Source organism: Lactuca sativa, chromosome 7 (assembly GCF_002870075.4).
Source record: "Lactuca sativa cultivar Salinas chromosome 7, Lsat_Salinas_v11, whole genome shotgun sequence".
Taxonomy (NCBI): domain Eukaryota; kingdom Viridiplantae; phylum Streptophyta; class Magnoliopsida; order Asterales; family Asteraceae; genus Lactuca; species Lactuca sativa.
Genome location: NC_056629.2, coordinates 157,062,910 through 157,087,828, shown reverse-complemented (window position 1 = coordinate 157,087,828; position 24,919 = coordinate 157,062,910). Strand labels below are relative to the sequence as shown.

Below are 24,919 nucleotides of genomic sequence, written 5' to 3'. Positions count from 1 at the left end.
TCCGGAAAGGTAACATCTTTCACTAAGAACACCATGTTTTCTGGCAGCACACGCCTTCTGGCCGCACACACGTGCTGGCAGCACACCTGGCCACACACACATATAGTGTGTATTTTGGCCATACACTCTCTTGTATAGCCTTATAACCCTCCATACAATCATATATGGTTGTAACACTTCAATATAAGTGTTTACTAGTCCCTAAGGTGGACCTAATTCAATAATTAGTTGTTCATAACACTAATTATATTCATATATGTATCAATATATGCTAAATAGGATTCGCGTGTGTACTCAAGTCACCACTTGACACTTAGCAACTGATCCAACATTTTCATCATAACCACTCACTACAGGTGAGTTCATACCCCTAATCAATGATTTATATGTTTTTAAATGCTTTTATGGGGGGGGGATACAAGTTGAATACTTATAGTTATTACATCAATCACATGTGATTAATAACTACAAAACCAGTGATTTTCTTACTGTTCAAACTGTTTATAACACTGTTTTGTTTCAAACTGTTTTACAAACTCTTTTACTTATCAAATACTCTTACTTAAACTTTTTCATACTTATATATTGTCAAATGCATGTCTATGTATGTATAGTTATATAAGCAATGTTTAAAATACTTAGGAATGCCAACTCGCTTTAATTCCTTTTCCTTGTTTGGATGTGGCTTTAGGGCATCAGTTATCCGTCCGAAGGTTGTTTAAATATTAGTTGTATAACATGTATACATATATAGTCATAAAAGTTCCTTCAATCAGTTCTATACCTTTGGGTAGCAAGGGTACACAAACATGATCATACATTGCTAGTAAACTACTATAGGAGTAGTTTAGGAAGATACTAATACTATTACTAGAACAATGAAACCTACAATGAGTCAGTTCATACATGAGTCAAGAGATACAATGCCCTTGGGTAGCAAGGGAATACAAACATGTTAACAATATGATGAGAAACAAACAATAGACACTATGACGAGAAACAAACATACAGGCTAGACAGAGAAAGATCACACAGAACAACTAGCACGCATATACATTACATATACATTAACACATTTATGTGAGCCATTAAGCAGGGCATGACACTACCTGCCATGACTGTTTTTGTATCAGAATCTCCTTCATTGGGGAGCGTATGAGTTTGTGTATAGATCTATACTGGATTGACTATCCTACACCTTGTTGCTCGCTACAGTGGGACTTGCAAGTCTACGGGTGCCAAACGTCATTTTTACGGCATCTTACATTGTCGTTTTACTATTGAGTCGGTAGCAAGATACAGGCCGATCACATGTTACCTTAAAAATTACAATTGCTTAAGGTAGTTAGTACAGCAGTAGTTACTTAATACAACACTACAGTACTATAATATTTTCCCATTACATTCACTTCGTGAACATGCACACGATGCACGGTAATGTAAAAACTATATTTTTGGTTAATGATAGTCGGATTGGGAAAATACACACTCTTACATGAGACACACACACAAATACTAGATGCCTTGGTAGAAGGCTACTTTTAGTAGAAAATATAGGGTTTTCTAGGAGAGTTCAATCAAATACAAAATTTACAAAACTTTTACAAACATACACAATACATCTTACAAAACTTCTTACAAATGCTTTCATACAAACACAGACACTAATATACTTATGAACTCACCAGCTCTAAAGCTGATAAACTCTTTCAAAATAACTTGTATTCTCAGGTTTCCAGTAGACAGGTACCGGAGCCAGGTTTTGAGAAGACGGAGCTCGTTCAAGACTCCTCTTTTATTTTTGAAGTATGTTTTTGGTGTCTATATCACTTGACAGAACACACTTTTATGAAATTATATTATTAATGCAATGGATGATGTTGTTGCTTGTTTACTACTTGCATTGTTGTGATACTGTACATGACGTCCTCCACCCCAGAACGTTTCCGCCGTTCATCGGTTTTGGGGGTGTGACATTAAATATATAAGATATGGGTTGTTCATGTGGTTTTTTTTCCTCAAAAATAATTAGGTAGGTCTTATTCTCCAAATAAGGTGGTTCCTTATATATATATATATATATATATATATATATATATATATATATATATATATATATATATATATATATGGTAATTAATAAAAAAAGGGTAGGTCCTAGGACCTACCTAATGTCTTGCTACCTACGCCACTGCTTAAACATGAAAGAATGATTACATACCTGATTTCATTATGATCTTTGGATCTGAATAACTAGGGTTGGGTTTTTAAGTTGATCTCAAGAGCTCTCTCTAAAATCCATCAGCAAACCCTAAATGAATTTTCATGTGTGTTTCATGTGTATTGATTTGCTCCTCATCACATGTATTTATGGATGGATATAAACCCTAATGTGAGAGATGGAAGTGATCTTGAGGATCTTGAGTCAAACCGGGAACTCAACCCACAAGGTAAGTAAATATTCTATTAACCGGTCCATCAACGATTTATATTCTTACCATAATAACTGGATTTTATGATAACATTACATATTTATATGATGTGGTCCCATAATTATCTAAGAATCTCCCACTGGACCAAAAATATATAAATGTATGTATAACTGTATAAGCGCTTTAATGAATGTTATCATAATATTGGTACCCTTAAACAATCTCGTCCACTAATCATAATACTATAGGATCAAAGCGGTCTTCGTTACAATTTACGTAACTAAACCTATCAATGGTCACATATACATATATAACTAACGACATAGATTAAGTATGATGTGTGGTTTTAAAATCTAAATAGATTTCAAACGAGTTCCTCTTTAGACTGAAGTGAGATAAAATTTCAAATAAGTGCAACTAATAATGGAGTTAACCGAATTATTAATTCTGTACAGAAAACATAATTGTTCTTAAACAAAACATAAAGCACTATAAAACTCCTACTAAAACCAAATATCACACCAACATATGTAGTATGCTCATGAAAGACCTAGGGAGGTGTTCCCTTTATGAGCGGATCCGCTTTTATGGATTTTGTTCATATGTGCTATATATATTTCCATTTTGCACTATTATATTAACAGAAGGAAACTTGATGTCAATATACTTTGACTTAATAGAACTTCTGTTATTGAAATATAACATTGTTGACTTATTATCACAACTTTAGTGGTCTTTCAATACTAATAATGTGTAGCCTCGTGACAAATTTCCGCAACCATATTTCATGCTACAAATTATGCTGCCATTATGGAAGCAGCTACCGAAGTCTATTCCATGAAATGACTCATCATGCTAAAATGTAAAAGTATCCTGTTTGATGGGTTTTTGGTCATAAGACATCCTATGTGCTCATACAAACCCTAAAGCTTGGATCTAGGTTTCTCTATTGTACATACTTTGAATCCAAGACTTTGAACCCTAATTCTAGCATATGGAAATCAGAATTCACATGTAAATAGGTTTAAGAACATACCTTGATTGTTATATAGCAATAACAATCCAATTCCTCCTTGAATTGACCTTGGAAAGCTGAGAGTCACAAGTATCACTCCTCTAATGGCTTACAAACACCATAAGCAAGTGGAGAAGGTATAAAGAGAGAGGAGGGAGGTTAGAATTCGTCCTTAGGACCTCTTGGGAAGGGTTACACGAATTCATGACCTTGGGGTTGTTTATATAGGTGTAGAGATAGGGTTTCAGTCATTATCCTTATCTAGTTGATTATCCATTAAGCAACCAATAAGATAATCATTGAATCCTTATCATACTCGAATTCTAAGGGATTTACACCTCAAATTTGTTCACCATATATATAAGATAATCCTTACCTTATTTTGTAACTATCACATAATTACAATTCAGCCCCTCTAGTTTAATTAATTACACTTGATCACAAAATTAATTCTTAATTAATTATTGACCAATATTAATTAAACAAATATGATTTCTCCTTTAATATATTATTCTTATAACATATTAATAAATTATAATAACCTCTCTCTCTTTATTTATTTCTCCAATCAAGTTGCTTTGGTGAAGGCAACCCAAAAGGATCATGCACCATCGGGTCAAGTACATACCAAAATAGTTATGGACTTAGACACTAATCCAACACTGTTATGGATCAGTAACCATTTTGACATCTAATAAAATCATATTCTTAATAAAATGATCTCCAAAACATCTGAATTGCCTATAGTTGAGCATATAGCCTTTTGTTATATATATATATATATATATATATATATATATATATATATATATATATATATAAATCCATTTGGTTGTTTTCTTATGATCCAAACTTCAGTTGCGTAGATATCTGCCCAAAACCAGAAAGATAAATTTACTCCCACTTAATTTATAATACACAAAATCATCTACTGTATTTACCTTAAACCCAAAAGAGATACAAATTGATGAAAAATGTTGTACCACGCATAAGATATTAAAAGTTGATGTTGTTGAGTTTGTGTATTCAAAATAGGAGATTGAATAACATTTTCAATCACTGATTCATAGTCTACATACTATCGAAAGCAATAATAGGAATCAAGATTGATTCTTCCTTGAAGGACAACGTGTTAACCTTGTTTTCTCCCCCAAACTCAACATCCTCAAAGAATGTTACTCTATCCAAAATGCAAGGTCAATATGCATGCAATTGAGAACTAACATGATGCCTTCATTCCATTCCTTAAACTTAATCCCATTGAGTACATGAATCATAAATGTGATCAATGTTAGTAGATATAATACCATAATTCAAACATAAGCAAATCTATTTTATGCTCATTAATCCATAAACCGTAATCAATAAATTCAATTTATTACATCGTTACAAGGTATCAACGCAACATTAATATCAATTCTTTGGATAGTAATACTAACTAGCAAGAGATATACTTGTTTTAGGGATAAACATTGACAATAAATCATGTCTATTAACAAGCCCCTCTTTGGATTGACTTATTAATCACATGAAACCAAAAAATATCACATGTTTATCACCACATATATGTTTATTTAGCCAAATATCAGTCTACATTTGGGTCGGGTAATACGTGCATTAATAAACACATAAAATATAAATTTTGATAATAAGAATTGACAATATATCATGTCAATTAATAAGCCCCTCTTTGGATTGACTTATTAATGACATGTAACCTAAAAAATTGTAGCATATTTATCATCAAACATGTTTTTATCCGGCCAAATATTAACCTACCTTTGGGTCGATTAATATTCGCATTAACTTTGGATCTTTAGTCTCGAATATGATTATAAGAAAACTTCAACATGAAAGAACGATTACATGCCTGATTTCATTATGATCTTCGGATCTGAATAACTAGGGTTGGGTTTTCCGGTTGATCTCAAGAGCTCTCTCTAAAATCCATCAACAAACCCTAAACAAATTTTCATGTGTGCTTCGTCTGTATTGATTTTCTCCTCATCACATGTATTTATAGATGGATATAAACCCTAATGTGAGAGATGGAATGGATCTTGAGGAACTTGAGTCAAACCGGGAACTCAACCCACAAGGTAAGTAAATATTCTATAAATCGGTCCATCAACAATTTATATTCTTACCATAATAACTGGATTTAATGTAACATTACGTATTTATATGATGTGGTCCCATAATTATCTAACACTTTTCGGTTCAAAAGTTCATTCCTAGTGTCGATCGTGAAGAGCCTAGGTGTAAGGTTTGATAAAAATCCCAATATATTCCAGATAACATTTCATTATGAATACAACAATATCCCAATTTTATATAAAAATTAATATTACTAAGACATATCCTTAATAACCCCTTATCCTCCAATGAGATATGGGGGCGGACAGGATTTTAGTTTGTCCTAAAAGTGTGCAAATAGAGGTGATGGGTGACTTTCATTGAAGATGTTTGCCAATCAAAGTTCGATTGTCACAAACCCAGTATAAAACTTGCTAGAAGAAATAAGTTCACACCCAAGTTCACACCCAAAGTGATAATTAATATTAATGTGTTTAGCATGTTCATTGTATATGAGATTTTGGCTAAGAAAAAGTGCAATACGATTATCACTTAAGATGATCTGACAATTAGGTGACACATGAAGTTCAGATAAGAAATGAGTAACCCATATAATTTCAGTTTAATGTTGGCCATAACACTATATAGCTTGAGCTAGAAATGATTGGTTGCTTGGTGGTACTCAAGGAAATCATATTTCCACATAGAAAGATGGTATAACCATTGGTTGGACATATAGTTTCAAGACAACGAGCCTAGTTTGCATCAAAATAGCCAAGAAGAGACAAAGTTGGAGAGTAGAGAGTGCCACAACAACAAAAAAAATGTCCCAAACAGCATGAACCAAAAAAATTAATGAGTGAAGTTAACAAATTGCAAAATAGTTATGAATGTAAATTTGAAAATAAAAATACTTAAAGTAAAAATGTGAAAGAAAAACAAAGGTTCAAATTTAATGATTTTCTTGCGAGTTTTACTTTAAAGTAACCCGAAATTATGGAGACATATAAAAAATAGCATGATCCCTTATGTAAAATACTTAGTTAGAATAAAATTATATATTTAAATTAATATTTTGTAATAAATATTTGTGTAACATCCCAAGTTCAGAAGCAAGGAGTTGAAGAGTGCTAAGTGAAAATAAAGGAAGGGACTCGGCGAGTAGGTCTCTTGACTCGTCGAGTCGAAGCGGGTGTCAGGCACGTGGTTAAGTGAACTGACTCGACGAGTCAGTGCTGGACGAGGAAAACCCTAATCTTCGGGTTTGCACCCTATTTAAAGGACTTAATGTCCTCCCCTCAGCTCCCTTAGCCCCCTTTGAGATCCAGAAACCCTAGAATCGTGAGTGAGAGCCCTTGGAAGCAATTTGGAGCTTAGATAAGTGATTTGGTGAAGAGATCTTGAAGGTCAAGAAGCTTGGATCAAGGAGATTTGTGGAGATTCGAATTACTCTTTAGTAGGAGGTCGTTTTGGAGGTAATGAATCGTTATCCTTGGCTTTCTCCTTTCTAGATCCATCTTTCATGGAGTTTTAGGGTTTGTGAGGAAATATTGTGATGAGATCTTGGTACATGAGTTAGATCCGGATTTGAAACTCCAGATATGAGTTCTATTTGGATCAATTATGCAGAAAGCCCTTTTAGTTGCTATGTAAAAGCTATTCCCCAGGAGATAATTTCCTTTCTAGCTTGGTTTTTAAATTATGGGGCATGAAGCACGTAAAGGTAGCAACTTTATGTTGCTAATGCACTCTAGGGACCCAGATCCATTGATTGGAGCAAAGGAGTAGCTCTGTATCTTTCGAATATAAGAATGCACGTATGAACTCGGCGAGTCTGGGAGATGACTCGGCGAGTTGGGCCAGGGTTCCAGGCATTAAGTCGAGTAGTGACTCGGCGAGTGCATGGGTGGACTCGGCGAGTCATATGAAGATGAGCATGACCTCGACAAGTTGGAAGAACAACTCGACGAGTCTATTGAAGATTGTCGTGGACTCGGCGAGTCTGTTCTTGGACTCGGCGAGTCTGGTCGCAGGACCCCAACCTCTTTTGGTTAAAGCCTCGGATTAGTGAGTCAGTTGGCGACTCAGTGAGTTAGACAGGATAAAACTCAGAGATCGTTGGACTCGACGAGTCTTGGGGTGACTCGGCGAGTTGAGTCGTGCTGTGGGAGTTTTCTGAGTTTGAGAACTCGGCGAGTCGACGAGTTGACTCGGCGAGTAGAGTCAATCAGGAAGGTGGACTTTGACCAGTTTGACCTTCAGGGGTATTATGGTCATTTTCGGATATTTATTTCATTAGATCATTGATGATTATAGGTGTTGAAGTTGGAGGCAGTGCTTCGAGTTTGTGCTTTCGTGATTCGGTTCGGCAGTTGCAAGGTGAGTTACCATCACTATATCAACAGGGTCTACAGCACCAAGGTCAGCCCTTTATCGGATGGGAATCCGGGTATTTGTTTTATATGTTTTTGAGTTGCTAGATCCACATCCTGGTTCTAGGATGGTATTATGTTAGTGACCTTGTTAAGGTCGATATCCTGGTATGTAGGGTAATGTTATGTTAGTGACCAGTTAGGTCGGTATCCTAGTTAGGATGTTGCTATGTTGCATGATCTGATAGATTCGTTTGTTTGGCTGAGGATCTTTATGTGATTAACTGTTTTATGTGCACATGGTTTTTGGCTGGAGTTGGGTTGAGGCAGGTCCTGCTTTGTGTTGTAGGCTAACACACCCAGGGCGGACCTGATAGACCGAAGGCCCAGCGAGTGGTACGGATAGGCTAAAGCCCCAAGAGGGCGGTCCAGACGTGCCGAGGCTCGGAGAGTGGACCAGGCCAACTGAAGGCCCGGTGAGGGCGGACCAGTCATACTGTAGACTTTGAGAGTGGACCAGGTGGATTGAAGGCCCGATATGGGCTGACCAATCACACTGTAGACTCGATATACATGACTAGACTCAGAGAGTGGACCAGGTGGATTGAAAGCCCGGTGCGGGCGGACCAGTCACACTGTAGACTCGATATGCATGGTTGTTCTGTATTGTGATAAGATATGAGTATGGTTATATGTTGTTGGTATTTTGGGGGTAACCCACTAAGCTTTCGGGCTTATAGTTGTAGTGTTTTGGTTTCAGGTACTTCAGGAGATCGTGGCAAGGCGAAGGCGTGATTGTACCACTCCTCATACTTCATGATTTTTGTGATTTGGTTCTAGGGATACTCTGATGTTTAAACTCTTTTAAACAAGTTGTAATAGTTTAATGGATTTTGAAGGAATTAAAATGTTTTAAATTGGTGCAATTTTTATGAGTGTTACAATTTAGGTGTAAAATTAACAAAAACCTTACTCTGGATAGTTGTATATCTAACACAATGTAAATAGATTTTAGACTAAATTTCAAAAATGGTCCCTATGGTTTGCGAAAAGTGGTAAGTTAAGGATATATTTTATTAGGGTTACATCGGTGGTCCCTAACGTTTCTAAAGCCTACACGGTTGGTCCTTGGCTTTAATGTCGTCAACCTAGTTCCGTTAGAGAGGCACACGTGGACCTTCTTAGAGGGCATTTTTGACCTTTTACGTGTGTCACCTCTATCCTCTGATAAAAGAAATGGGCGTCTTCACCCCCTCCCTTCACCCATCCTCATTTTAAACCCTAAGGATTTAACCTACCTTCATATTCTTCTTCATCTTTCTTGTACACATACTCTTATTTAAAAAAAATGGTGTTTTGTATCTGTGGCCACCCGGAAAGAATGGTGACGTCATGAACGATTTTAAACCTAAGAAGGAGGTTCTGGTGATGCTCGAGGAATGGTTCTAATTGCAGGTTTATCAGATGGTGTGGCCCACCAATGTGCTCCAGGTCAGTTGTAGTCATTTGTAGACTTTTATGCTCTCTTAACGTGATGTGTAATCAAGCAAGGATGTGGAGGTGGCTCCTGATAGTCATCTGGTTGTTTTTCTTCTTTTATACTTTTAAAAATTGGAGTGGTAGGGTATTTTAGGGGCAATTCTTTATATATTGATGCAATCCCAATGATGGAAATTTTGATGTTGGATTTCCCTGACTTATGTATGCGATTTGTGGTGTATGAAATGAAGTAGTTTATGTCTATTAAACTTATGTTAAATGAAACGGTACGTGTTGTGTTGATGTTTTTCTTATATGTGTAATGGTAATACCAAAGTAAAACTAATATGTATAAATGATATATAACAATAAATGGTCAATTGATAAACACTTTAAACAATCCAAATTAACATTGATAAACATTTTAAACATTCACAAAATATAATATACACTGTTAACATATCACAAACCAAAAGATTAATGTCAACAACTAGAAGTGAGTTAAAACATCATGTCTTAATCCAAAAAGAAGTAAAGTGCCACATTGTTTGACAATTAAACATATTAAGACAAATAAACTAGAAACTAAGCAGCATGCCCCTCCTAGGCCCTTTCCATTCTTTTTTCCTTGACTCAATGCACTTGGTCCTCCTTGGCCCTTGCAACTCCTAGAGTTGTAGCCTTTGCTGCAAGTAACAGTGAGATGTTTTCCGCTCAAACTTTTTCCCTGGCTAAGTGCTTTAGTCTGTGATCTCTTCCTCTTTTTCTTTAGGTTTCCAACCTATATAGTGCTACATAGTGTTAAAGATATATATATATATATATATATATATATATATATATATATATATATATATATATATATATATATATATATATATATATATATAACAAAAGGACAAAATATAAATACATTACGTGTTGGTGATGATGAAGAGGGGTCAATGTGAATGGACATGGTGACTTTCTCCACATATTACGGCCATTTATACTGTACGGACCATAGAGCTTCTTCGTATCAATATTGGTAAAGCGGGAACGAATGCTCCACAATGTTAACACCATTTTGTCAAAAACCCTAACGCAAAGTAGATTGTGAGAGGTTGAAGAAAGAAATGGAGGTTGAAGATAAGAATACAAATGGTTTCGTGAGGGACAATATTACAGTTGGGATCAAGGACGAGTGTAGACTTCATTATGGGAGCCCCTTTGGTGGTAACAAGTGAAAGGTCAAAAATGCCCCCCCCCCCCCCCCCCCTAATGGAGGTAGGTTGACGATATTAAAGCTAATGACCATCCGAGTAGGCTTTGGAAACGTTAGGGACCACCAGTATTACCCTAATGAAAGATACCTTTAACTTGCCACTTTTTACAAACACAAAGACTATTTTTTGAAATTTAGTCTAGATTTTATATAGGAGTACTCGTACACAAAAATTATTCTATGTGATTATTTAATTAAGAATTTGATATATTTTAGCAAACCAATTAGCAAAAGTCTTGGAATTCCGTACCTATAAGCGGGTCAACACTTCTAATCTCTTTGGGAGATTCAGCTTACATGTGTTTGCTGTAACGGGAGATCGTGAATTACAATTTAAAAGAATAATTTAAAGAAAAAAGGTTTAAAAAATACTCATCCTTCTTAAATTAAATGTGAAAGTTTAACCACACATGTTATAATGGATAAAACTTATCAGAATAAATTTTCAAAGAAACATAACTTCATCTAAAATCTCCATACTTTCTATAGTACTTTTAAACTAATTTTTAGATATTTGTATTACAAATTTATGATAAATGTTGTTTAATTATAATAAAAATTATTATTAATTAGTTATCATAAAGCATCTGAATTTATTATTTCATTATAATTTTATTTAAATATATGTTCTTTGATATAAAAGTTGATTGAATTTGTCTCAAAATTATTTTCTTTATTTTCCTTTTATAAATTTGTTTCAAATTTAATATCTTTCTTGACTGTGATTTTTTTTTTTAAATATAGAAGCTAGATTTTTTCTTATTTGCAACAACAATTTCATATTTGTTCTTCGGATTCCAAGGATATTTAAAAAAAATAATGCACTTTTTTTATTATCTCCGAAATATTTAAATCAAAACCCAAACTCTACACTGAAAATAGTTTTTAACAAAGTTTACTTTTAAATATACATAAAAACTAATTTAGTTTGAAACACCACAACTATTATATATAATAAAAAGCAAGTGGTCAATAAATAATATATTTTTGAATTTTATATTTTAGCTTTTGTATGTTGGCAAATTTAATTTTTATGGAGAAAATAAATTATAAAAATTATCCATGTAATTTATAGAAAATGTACCTCTGGAATTTTTTTATGTTTGAGTTTTAGATTTTTAGCCACTATATTTTTATTGATTTGTTTGGTTTTGTGTAGAAAATAAATTACAAAATTTCTCACCTTAATTTACAAAAAAGATCCATATATATATATATATATATATATATATATATATATATATATATATATATATATATATATATATATATATATATATATATATATATATATATATATATCATTGTCTAATAAAAAATTTACACATTACATCCATATGAATCGGACATAAATAAACTCGTTTCCAAATTTCTAGTTCAGAATTAATGGTCATTCGTTAAATTCCAAAAAAATTTGTATTTATATTCTTCAAAAATCATTTGGTTATTTCTATGATTACTTCAAAAAAATAATAGTATAAATTAAATAATTAAATAATATAGAAAGACGACGAGAGTGTGTCTATCTGTACAGTAAAATGTTGCCGGTTGACCACAGACAAAGTCGGTCGTCGCTACGTTGGCGGTAGGCCCTCACTGCTCCCCCCGTCCACACGCGTGCCTTTTACTGTAGCTGCTAAACGACACCGTCTCCTTTGTCTTTTTTAACACCCCCCTTTCACACTCACAGACCACCAACAAAGATAACATGTGGGTTATTTACATGGGAAAGATTCTCCGTTTATTACTTTTAGTCCCTCAACTTTCCTCTAATAACATTTGGAACCCTAATTTGCTTTTATTGTTCATTTGGATAGTTCCGATGAGCTTAGTATCACTATATAATTATCATTCCTAATTAACAACTGAAATTATTATTAAATCCTTAAGAATTCTTTGTTTTTTTATAACCCATAGTTCATAAATTTCAAAAGAAGAGGATTTAAAAGAAACTATTGAAAAATAAAAGGGGGTGATCAAAAAAGACACATAACTATAAGGATTCAAATAGCCAATCAATATTTTGGTGGCAAGAACGGTGTTTGGTCAATGCGCAAGGTTTGAGATGCTTCAGAAAGAACAAAAGAGTTTCAGATAATGATATTTAAACATAAAACATGTTTTTAATTTTTCAATGACTTTATGTGTCAACAATTCATATCAATATATATATTTTTTGTGCATCAATTTGGATTACATTATGAAAGTTTCAACAATTCAAAGACTAAATAACCATTTTTTTTCATAAATTTAAAAGAAAAAAAAAACATAGTATTCATCAATAATGTCGGATTCATGAAATTTTCCACCTAAAAGGACTATTGCTAATGTCATTATATATAGGGAGTATTAAAGAAGAAAAAGGAGGAACCAATAGTGAAAGTTGTTTGTTTGGGCAACTGAAGTTTAAAAGTTGTGTCACCCTCGTTTGGTGATTAGCACAAATGACAAGAAACTATAGTTGTAAAGCACTTTCACCATACATTTTAGAAATTATATCTACATTGGAATTACAATGTGTAAGACACCCACACCCACTTATTAAAATATATATATATATATATATATATATATATATATATATATATATATATAATAATAATAAATAATTCATGTCCCTTTCCAATAGATTTATACATAATTCTATTGGATTCAAAGATTGAGGCAATCACCCCATCTCTATTCTCTACCTCAATATAGTAACATATTTATTATTATTATTTTTTTTTGTTGGGGATGACATCATCCTTAATTGCATTTTGATTTCTTTTAGACAAACAATGCACAATAAACCAATCAAACTAACTCAACACATTTATTTGAATGGTTGGAAAGACTCTCTTTGACTACATGTGGGATTTTGCAGTGGTCAAAGAAATCAATATAACTTACATTTAATTTAAATATATAGGTAATATAAGAAATGATATATATACATTCCCCAAATATGATTCAAAGATTGCATTTAATTTGGTCAAGAATTTTGAAGTCTCCCAACTCTCCATGTGAGTATGAGATCATCAATTGTTTATAGTTCCAAATCAATCACCTTTTATAAATTCAAAAGTGAAAAATAGGTTAACTATACACAAAAAAAGCTAATAATTGTTACTTGTAAAAGCATCAAATCTTTTTTCATATCACTTTCATGGGTAATGGTTTTTAAACCATCTCCAATTCATTAAATATATTTTGTTATTTGGTGTAAAAAGTAATTTCGATTAACCTCTTACATTATTTTTAAGCCAAACTGCATGTTTAGGTATAGTTGTTGGATTTTCGTGATATTTTCACTAAATTTGTGTGTTTTTATTAAGTTATTAGTATTGTGATATATATTTAAATTATGTGGTTAAAGTTAATTAATTAGTATTGTAGTATATGTCAGTTATGGGTTTTATTAAAATATTTAAGATACATAAATTAATATCATTATATCAATTTAATTAATATTATAAATCCAAAGTAAGTTATAGAAATTTATTATAAAAATACAAAAATTAAAAGCCAAAGGATTTATTTGGGATTTGGACATTTGGTATTGGATTGGAAAGTTCATAATAAGGTAGCATATAAACTTTGATGATGTCTAGATTTGAACAAAAAAACAGAATTAAAATCCAAAAATGATAGAATACTTGAAGAGGAGGGGGGAAAAAGTGGAGAGATTATGTTTAAAATAGAAATACCCAATAATCCAAAGTTTGAACTAGAACACAAATGGGGTAATAAAGAAAGCAAAGAAAAAGTGGAATCCCCTGTTGATGTAAATGGGAGTTAGATGTCCTCCCAGCATGAAAGTGGGACCCAATCACCTTTGACCAGACCCCACCCCATTCAAAAACCATGGTTAAGCCTCTAGTTAATAGTTACACACGTGTGGAGAAGGAAAGAAGTACCCATAGTCAGATAAAAAGGGCCACACCTTAACCATTCGTCAAATTCCTACCCAAAACAAAACTCTCCTTCTTCTACAGAGAACCCCCCCCCCCCCCCCCTGTGTTGGATTTGTCTTTGTCGCTCCCTCTGTTCTATTTGGTATATATTGTCAAAAAGCCAAACCCAAAGATAGAACTAATTCAAGTAGGATTTACGGAGTCCTTTGTGCACATATATATATAAACACAGAGATAGGGAAAGAGAAAGAGAAAGATAGAAGAATCTCAAAGGTAAAGAAAACATGCCTGGAAGCTTAGAGCCTTTGGATTTAGGTGTTCAGATCCCATATCATTTCAGGTGTCCGATTTCTCTTGAGCTTATGAGAGACCCGGTTATCGTCGTAACGGGTCAGACATACGACCGGCCAAGTATCGAGTCATGGGTGGCCACCGGAAACACCACCTGCCCTGTCACTCGTCTTCCACTTACAGACTTCACCCTCATCCCTAACCATACCCTACGCCGGCTTATACAGGAATGGTGTGTAGCTAATCGGTCGTATGGTGTGGAGCGGATTCCGACGCCGAAACAACCGGCGGATCCTGTTATGGTCCGGTCCTTACTCAGCCAGGCTGCCTCTGAGTCTAATTCTAGCCATGCCAGGCTGTCTGCCCTTCGTCGCCTCCGTGGGCTGGCACGTGACTCTGATAAGAATCGTTCGGTGATCTCGACGCATAACGCACGTGAAGTGCTGCTTGGTGTGTTGTTCTCGGAGACGAATTCGAACTCATCGGAGTTGAATCTGGAATCGCTTGCGATCCTATCTTCGTTTCCGCTTTCAGAATCGGAGTGTCTGTTGGTGTCATCGGATCCGGATCGGATTTCATACCTAATTTCTCTTCTATCGCATTCCTCGATTGACGTCCGAGTAAACGCCGCCTCCTTGCTTGAAAACGTCGTCGCCGGAACGAGATCTCCGGAGAACAGAGCAGAAATCAGCAATCACGACGAGGTTTTCGACCGAATCGTCGGAATTCTCAATTATCCTCTATCATATCCGCGTGCAATGAAAGTCGGAATCAAAGCGTTATTCGCTTTATGCTTGGTGAAACAACACCGTCACAAGGCGGTGGAAGCAGGAGCAGTGGAGGCGCTGATCAACAGACTAGCAGATTTCGAAAAATGCGACGCCGAGAGAGCTCTGGCGACAGTAGAGCTTCTATGCCGAATACCACAAGGATGCGCCGCATTCGCATCTCACGCGCTCACAGTACCTCTACTTGTCAAAATCATCCTGAAAATATCCGATCGAGCAACAGAGTACGCAGCCGGCTCACTGCTGTCACTCTGCTCGGCGGCGGAACGGTTGCAGAGGGAGGCGGTGGCGGCGGGAGTATTAACACAGCTGTTGTTGCTCGTACAAAGCGATTGTACAGAGCGTGCAAAGCGAAAAGCGCAAATGCTGTTGAAACTGCTCCGGGATTCGTGGCCGGAAAAATCGATTAGGAATTCGGATGATTTTGCGTGCAGCGACGTCGTTCCGTATTGATTCTTCTTCTTCTTCGGATGATTTTAGTCCACTCTTTTTATTTCATTTTTTTCTTCTTAATTAGTTTTTTTTAGGAAAAAGAAAAAAAGAGCATTAAGGTTCTAAAAGGTGGTGGTGGGGTATAGGGATGTGTATGTAAGAAATTTTTGATGGTGGAGATGTTTTTTGTAATACAAAACTTGAAGGTTAATTTTGCAAATTTCCTTTTCCTATATGCACACAAATTTCTAATTTTCACTTAATTTGATATATTTGTGTAGATATTGATAGTTCTTGTAACAATAATAATAATAATGGTCTTGAGTTTGGATACAAACTATTTCATGTGAAACTTTTTTTGTGATTATGCTAAGAATTAGTAAAAGAATGATTTCTTTAAAGTTAAATTAACTTTATGTAAGGTTTTAAAAATGAATTTTAAAACTAATGATATACATACATAATAATCAAATTAGATACAACCAGAACGCATAATGGGTTGAATTTTGGTAATGTCTTATCACGTTTTAGGTCGTTTATCATATGCATTTAACTAGTAAAACGGAAAGAATGTGGTAGGAGAATTTGTTTCAAATCATTTATCATGTAACAGAATGTTATTCATGCAAGTTGTGGATATTTTTTATGTGGGTGGGGAAATATTTATCATTGTCATAGACACAAATAAACGAATATATATATGTTGTTAACTTTTCACCATATATTCGTCACAAGAATGTGTCTGTTGTTCTAAAAAAATATAAAAGTATATCTTTTTTAGCTGATAGTAAAATAGAATGCATAAACTTTTGTTTGTGCATCATGGTTTAGAGATACATATACCAGTCAAATATGACATATAAATGTCAATCAAATTTATTACTTTAAAGATAAATAATTTATCATATCAAAAGTAACAATCTCTAAAAAATGAAAATTGGTTAGCTAATATTTTTGACATGTGAGAAATGATTTGAAATGCTACCATGATTTCACATTGAGTGAATTCTTTTATGATGAAAGTAAAAATAGGTTGGTGAACTTTCCTTCAACTCAAAGACTTGTTTATATGAAAAATAAAATTGATAAATGATTTTGGTTTTAGAAATTTTTTAGGTTAGATGTATTATATATTTTTATATATGATTCAGATTTTACCTTATATTGGTTGAAAAGTTATTTTTAACTTATAAAATAGTTTATTAATTAATTATCTGAAGCAAATATGTTATTAATACTAACTTATAAGCTATTATAAACTACTTTTGTGGTTTGATTCTAGTTTTTTATCTTATAAACTATTTTATCATTAAACTATCTTATATTACACGTATCAAGGTATTGTCCGTTTTGAGCCGCAAGACTTTCTAGGGGTCAACCAAAGTGAAATTATTTTTTTCTGATGATTTGGTGCATTTATACTGATGACAAGAGCAATGGGGTGGATAAGGAAATAATACTCTTTTTAAAGCCATTAGGATGGTTCGAGTTAAAAAAAATTAAGGGCTAAATATAAAGTCAACCCTAAATCCAAGGATTAATTTTTAATTTAGACTAAAATAATTTATGTAACAAGTTTAGGTGCGGAGTAAAGGAACATACTAGTAGTTTTAATTTGTAATGAATGATAACAAAAAAAATAATGCAAATGCCATGAAACCCTTTACAATTTGCAAGTTTTTTTTCAGTTTTACCCAAATTGTATTTTAGATCCATTAATGCCTTAAATTTACACTCTTTTTTTTTTTAATTTTACCTTTTTGCAATTTTTTCTAATACAACTGAAAATTTATGTCAAACTTAAGGGTTTTAATGAATCAGAAAACCAAACTTAAGGGTTTTTATGAACTAGAAAAAAAAAATCGAACATTTCTACCAAATCTAAGGCTTTAGTAAACCAGGGGTAAATTTGGAAAAAAAAAAGTTACAAATTTGAGGCATTAATAGACCTAAAAACAACTTTTGATAAAACCGACAAAAGCTTACAAATGTAAGGGTTTTTTTTATGTCGTTATCCAAAAAATTAGAGTGACTAAAATGAAAAAAATAAATAAATAAAGAAATAAGTTTATTAACAAATAGTAACTTAAACAAAATATAATGATTAAAATAAAACACTCAGAAAAGTTTCAATGATTAATTATAACATTGATAACGTCATTCGATGTTATATATTATGTAGCTATCACCCATTAAAATGACTAAAAGAAACAAGAATATCCAGTGTCAATGATCAATAATAGCTTAAACAAATTGTAATATACGAAATAATGAAATATTCAATGACTAAACCTTATTTTATTTAACTTTTAATACAAATTATTCAATCATCAAAATACGATATCCTGCAATAATTAAAATAACAAATTTTATTGATGGCCAAAATTTAAAATAGAGATATTCACTCAATTAACTATATATTCCACGATTCTAAATAACATGGGATGTGGGTTTAGCGGAAGGTCAAAGTTAAGTCATGACAAGTCTTGACGATCCATGACGTTTTTTAAGACGTGATTATATATATATATATATATATATATATATATATATATATATATATATATATATATATATATATATATATATCATATGATTATTGAATTTTATCAAATATATCAAGTTTTTAGAAATGTTATATTAATATTTAATATCAAAAAGTTAACAGAAACTCAACTATTTTAGGGCCGATAAAAAAAATGTGTCTTGAAAAAAACCCGCGTCATAACATGATAAGGCGCGCCTTGACACATTATTTGGACGTCATATTTAACGAACCCGTCTTGGACGTTTTCGTAACGGCTAGGTCATGTCTCACGTGATGATACGCCTTGAAGCGTGCCATTACACGCTTTTTAGAGCCATGATATATTCCAACCTTATATCAATAATAACAATATTTACCTGAAAATATCACATATGATTATCATTTTTTAAAATTCTTATTTTTGAAAGCTGATCATCTAACATAAAGTAATTTTGAAAATTATGTTTTTTGAGTATGTCTTAAAGTTTTCGAGATAGCTTCGAAATTAAGTTTTTGGAACATGCCTTAAATTTGCGAACATTGATTTTATGACGTAAAACAATGCTTTGATGTAAAGCATTTCTTTTAGAGAAATGATGATTTTCTACAATTTTCATACTCGTTTAAAATTTCCGAACTATTCTAGTTTTTGAAGATTCTAGTTTCTGACATAGTAATTTTCGAAAATTTGTCTTTCTATGATTTTTGAAATCCTTTACAATTTTCAAACACAATATATATTTTTGAGATTCCAATTTCTAACACAATGCAAACTTAGTTAAAAAAAATTCGAATTTCCTTCTTATTCTTTTGTTAGTGGTTTTATTTCAATTAGCATTCCAATTCTCAAACTACATATCATCAAATTTTTCGTAAACGTAATAAGACATACATATAATTGTTTTTCAAATTTTTACCGAGTGATCATCAAATCAAGAGAATTATCCGAACAAAAAAAGAAGCAAGAGGAAGTTTAGGTAAAATACTTGTAACATATGGTCTGTAATAATAGGATCCCGAACTGAAGAAACTCAGTCTTAATGATAGAGTTAGCTTAAAAAGGGATTTTGAGTATTTTAAGTTGTAGTCTGAGTGTAACATCCGGGATTTATAAGGTACTAATTTTTATTTATTTATATAAGGTTAATAGTTTTATATCCATATATAAAGGACCTTATGCCTTTGGTCCAGCCTCCCTCTCACCCTTAGACAGCCACCACGAAAACCCTAACTCATATTTGTGTGTTCTTATGATTTGGAAGCCACTTGAGAGCATTTTAGTGTTGTTTTGGTGTTTAGAAGAGAAAGGAGTTTGAAGAAGGAGCAAGGATTCAAAGTGAGCTTGTAGATCCAGGAGATTAGCACCATTTCTAACTCATTTGAGGTATCAAGCTTCAAACTTGATCATTGCATGTTTAGATTTGATTTTGGGGTGTTTTAGGTTACTTTTGGACTTCATTGTTGAGGTTGCTTGAGTCTTGATAGTTTCAAAACATAAGAGTTGTCCTTTGGGGCTCTTAGAGGCACTTAGAGTAATAAAAATCGGTCCTTGATGTTTAAGCCACAACCATGCAAGTGGTTGAAGGTCACAAAGTTAGGTTAAGGACCAAAAATCATGTTTTGACCCCAACCATGCATGCAAGCACATAAAGTTTGTGACTTTATGGACTAGGATGCCTTAAAGGACCTGTATCTACATTCTAAACGTGAGGACTTAATGGGTTAAGTCACAAATGAAGCCCCAAGAAAGCTAGCGGGTACGTCGTGCGTACACCCCAGTATGCTATGCGTATTGGGTTAACTTCCCGTTTTGGTCAAGGCCAGCGTCGCTAGCGTACGTGCCAGGTACGCCGCGCGTACACATGCAGAGTGGCGAATTTGGGCTTTTGGGCCTTAGAAGTCTGGGTCTGGATAGTCAAATATATATGAATGCTATGTTGGAATGGTTCAGCATAAGGAATTTCTATATATGGAAATGTTAATTGCGTTTTCAAAATTTGTTTATGATTACGACATCCCTCTTCATAATCAAAATTATAAGAACATAGCAAATAAAAATATTATAGCAAAAAACTGATCAAGTATCGTGTCTATATGTTAGACATTATGAATCATGTCCCATATGCTTCGGGTATAGGATCGATAGCATATGCTATAATATTCTCGTGTTCTAATTTTCCAAATGCCTAGGGCATTAAGAAGGAAAAGGAATAGAACCAGATATGACTAAAGTGGTTAAACAATTGTTAAGGACAATCTAAGGTTCACCAAGGATTGATCGCTTAAGGACAGTAGGAAGTATAGTAATGGATGGACCATATTGACATTATTATGAATAGAGAAGAGTCTATTAATAGTGAGTTCTCGTATGGCAAATATGGAATGTTTCCATATTGGGGGTTGAAGAATAGATGAGAAAGTTAGAAACATTTATGCAAGAAGGATGTTCAAAGGAATGTACTTTGAATTTCAGACTTCATTTCCATGGAATTGTCTTGTAACAATATCTAAAGGAATATTTTGTAATATCATTGGTCAAGTCTCTGTGACTTTTGGTACCTAGACATTACAAAAGAATCATTGCATGATAGTTTAGAATCTAACACTTTATAGCAGTGACAAGAATTTGGAATTCTTACACTTGAAATAAGGATTTGGAATTGTGATGTGAGAATCATTGAAATGTTGTCAATTAATCTATTTCACAAAGTCAGGACCATAGACAAACATAGTGTGCATGCTTGGAGCATGGCATAGCTATTGTTTTAATTCATGTATTAAGTTGGTAAATCAAAACATTATAAAATGAATAATGAGTAATCAATATGGCACTCAAAATTTTTGGGGCCATATAGGATTAGTATTATTCTTGTGTTTCACTTTGCATGTTTTGACTTCCCGAATAACTAGATTATTCAAACCATTCACAGTTGATCATACTTTGGAAGTAGGTATTGAGGCAAGACTTTCATGAATGGGTCTGTAAAGGTGTTTTAGTCATAGCACAAGTTTGCTACAGTGTTCATGAGTACTCCTGGAATAAGTTTCGAGTATTGGATTCAACCCACGCTCATCTGAACCACTTCATGGATTTTATTACGAGTGATTGTGAGACAATAATATCTTATATTCTTGAAACGGAGACATGTGAGTTGTAGTTGTGAGTCGGTTGCACATTGACATATGTAAACGCACCAGTAACTTGGATGTTATAAAACATATTGTTTTATGTAATTTGATGAGTAAGTGCAAGCAAGCATTTGGGTCAAAGTTTATATGTTCCTTTTACCCCATGTGGATAAAAGCGATATTTATGGGCCGCTCGATGATTCGATGATGACATCCCTAAGTGCTTGGCCCCTCAATTGAAACTTGGTGATAAGAATCTTTCCTTATTTGGTAAATTTAGACACTCTCGCAAACGAAAGAATCAAATCCATATTGCTAAAAATAGAAACATACAAACATCAATTTTCACAAATTCCATTGCAAGGAAATATAAAATAAGATAAAATCAAAATTTTTCTTTATTTATAAAACACGGAAAACTTGTCCTTACAATGTAAATACATATGAAAACTATGTTGCTACATATCTCTAAGCAATCTATTATAACTCTTAAGTAGCAGCTCACAATTTTGATTATCAAATCATGCGATCGAAATCCATCTCTTCGCGATCAGACTCATCCCGCTCTTTCTTTATGCTTCCTTTCTCTTCTTCGATCCTTCAAAACATCAAAATGTAATCTTATCACATCATGTATTAAGAATCTAGAAATAGGAACTTAATAGATTTAGATAGTGGACTTACCTGAAGCATAGTCAAACACTTTGACTTTACCATCCTTGTGGTCTTACAGGTATATATGGCAGCTTCACATCCAATGCCCCTTCTCTTGGAAATAGAAGCAAACATATTCTTTTGGGACGGCACACGGGACAATCTCAGACTTAGTCTTTCCCTTTCCATTGGGAAAACTTTTCTAGACTTCCAATTTTTCTATTGTCAATGTCCATGGAAGTTTGGGAAACAGATCTTCCAATCAAATTTACTTGACCAGTGCACAAAATCATTTTTGATTCAGCAGCAATTAGCAAATAGGTAAGATTAATAAGGGTCATGTCGCAGTCTATCATATAGTAATCTTTAATGAACTCGCTATATGACTCAGGATATGATTGAAGAACCAAGTCAACAGTCAACTTCCTCGAGACAACGACTCCTAACATTCCCATCCTGTCAATGTGTGACTTCATCTCCAAGACATATGCACACACAGACCTTCCATCTTGGTGTTTGCTTGCCAATAGGGTTTGAGTGACTTTGAACTTTTCAAGTCAACAAACATGTGGGTAAGGTAGATTTATTGGAGGAGGTGGAGGAATTGAAGTATGATTTCTCGGAACATCATCTTCATGAGGAAAGCTTTTTCCAAAAGATTTGGGAAGACCTTAGTTGTCAGAACTAGACATCTATAAGGGAGAAATTCAAGTTAAGTTGATTTAAGTCCTTAATATAACACCCAAATGAAATATTAAGGCTAGGACCCAACAAAATAATTTACAATTCGGAAGAGGGATGTCGTAATCCAATTGCAAACTATTTGTCGGTATGTAAATAACGATTTACCAATTCCACCACGAAAACAAAATTTTAAACGAATTCAGTTTTAAATGAAAATCCTAGATCTTCTGAGATTCATTGAACTTTTCAATGGCATCTTTAATCTCGATTATGCCCTTCAAGTTTGTGACTGGGATACCGAGGACCACAAACACGGTGTGAATAACCATGCAAATTAGCTTGGTACTCTCGATGTCATTAATCACCTAATAAATGTGTCGGTTAACCACACATGCTCCATTGATCAATGATAATTTACGAGAAACCCATTATCATCCTTCATTAGTCCATATTAGTGTGTCGGTTAACTACATACGCTCCACTAACTGACTAATAAGGTGTAATGTGTAATTTTATGGGTTAGCATCAAATTCACATTTTTTCTAAAGTAACTAAGATTGGGAATGTATACAAGGTTTAGTTACTTTATATTTCATTATACTTTTAATGAGGATTTAAATGTCCTATCAAACCCATTCGGCTAACAACCCTCCACTAGTCAAGAGTGCGGTGGGTAAGAATAGAAACCCAATAGTGGTCATTTTACAAGCTGCATCCTTAAACACCCCTTATATACCAGCTTCGTGAATGAGGACTACTAACGGTAAGACTGACTTTTTACTTATACATATATAATATGTTAAACTTTTAATTTTATATAGTATAAGGGTGTATTTTCAAATTTAAAATACTTGATGGTTTAAACTATTAATAAATTATACTCTTAATTTAATTAAACTTAAACCATATCATCATGGATTTAATAATACTCCCTTAATTAAAATTTTAATTAAATTAATAAAATTCATAAGAGTGTAATTGAACTATTCAAAGAACATCAAGGTTATAAAAAATCAAAATTAAAAAATATTTAATTAATTTTTAAGTTATGAACCCAAAAGTTGCGCCTTTTGAAACCTTTCAATTACTAGAGTTGATGTTTAATAAAAGAGGCCTTTTAAGTTCCAAAACTTAAGGGAAATTTTTGTAACTCTTGAAAAACTTTTGGATTCCAAACTTGATGACAAGTTTTGTAACTTCTTAAAAAACTTTTTGAGTTCCAAAACTTGATGACAAGATAAAATAATCATATTATCTTTTAGCAATTTGACCTAATTACAATTCATGTAGCAAGATAAATCAAATAATACAAATAATTAATTTATCATATAATCTAGTAATTATTTTATAATTTGACAATTTATCTTTTATTTGGATGAGGATAATCATTACCTTATAAGAAAACGAATTTTAACAGTCCAAAACAGTTTGTGGTAATGATCCTAATCCAAAAATGGCCAAAAACTTGAAAATATGCACATAGATGGTCCACCACATCGTGGTAACTATGACCACGTCAGATTCCAAAAGACGATTTTCTTTTGCTTTGAACAATCAACCAATACATCTATATAACAGAAAACACTCATGGCTCTGATACCACTGTTGGGTTTTATGTATTACAACATCCCTATGGTGCACATGCAACCCTAATGCTTTGGATCAAAGTTTTCTCTAGTTATACTTGCAAAAAAATTATCCAAAGCATGAAACCTATAACTAGCATACAACATAGATATTTGAAACGTAAAACTAGTTAGATAATTACCTCTTGTTGTAGCTTGTAGAATTTGACCTTTCAAGAGCTTTGCACCTCAAGTGTGATGCCTCAAATGGTTCACAAAAAACCATAATAAAATGGAGGATAATGAGAGAGGGGC

The 24,919-nt window shown here is 33.3% G+C and overlaps 1 protein-coding gene and 1 long non-coding RNA gene across 2 annotated transcripts; one reads left to right on the top strand and one right to left on the bottom strand.

Moving 5' to 3' along the window:
• Positions 1-9,760: 9,760 nt before the first annotated feature.
• On the bottom strand, positions 9,761-10,451 carry LOC111900374 (uncharacterized). Its single transcript, XR_002853210.2, has 2 exons — positions 10,293-10,451; positions 9,761-10,155 (listed from the first exon to the last, which is right to left on the bottom strand). It is a non-coding gene; the product is annotated as an uncharacterized LOC111900374 (long non-coding RNA).
• A 4,179-nt stretch (positions 10,452-14,630) lies between these two features.
• On the top strand, positions 14,631-16,280 carry LOC111900367 (U-box domain-containing protein 26). The gene has a single exon (XM_023896253.3). The coding sequence runs from the start codon at positions 14,819-14,821 to the stop codon at positions 16,064-16,066; it is 1,248 nt and encodes a 415-aa protein (XP_023752021.1). The 5' UTR covers positions 14,631-14,818; the 3' UTR covers positions 16,067-16,280.
• Positions 16,281-24,919: the final 8,639 nt, after the last annotated feature.

What these genes read in the sequence shown, in the direction of transcription:
- LOC111900367 (XM_023896253.3), top strand. Translation starts at nt 14,819, where the DNA reads ATGCCTGGAAGCTTAGAGCCTTTGGATTTAGGTGTTCAGATCCCATAT.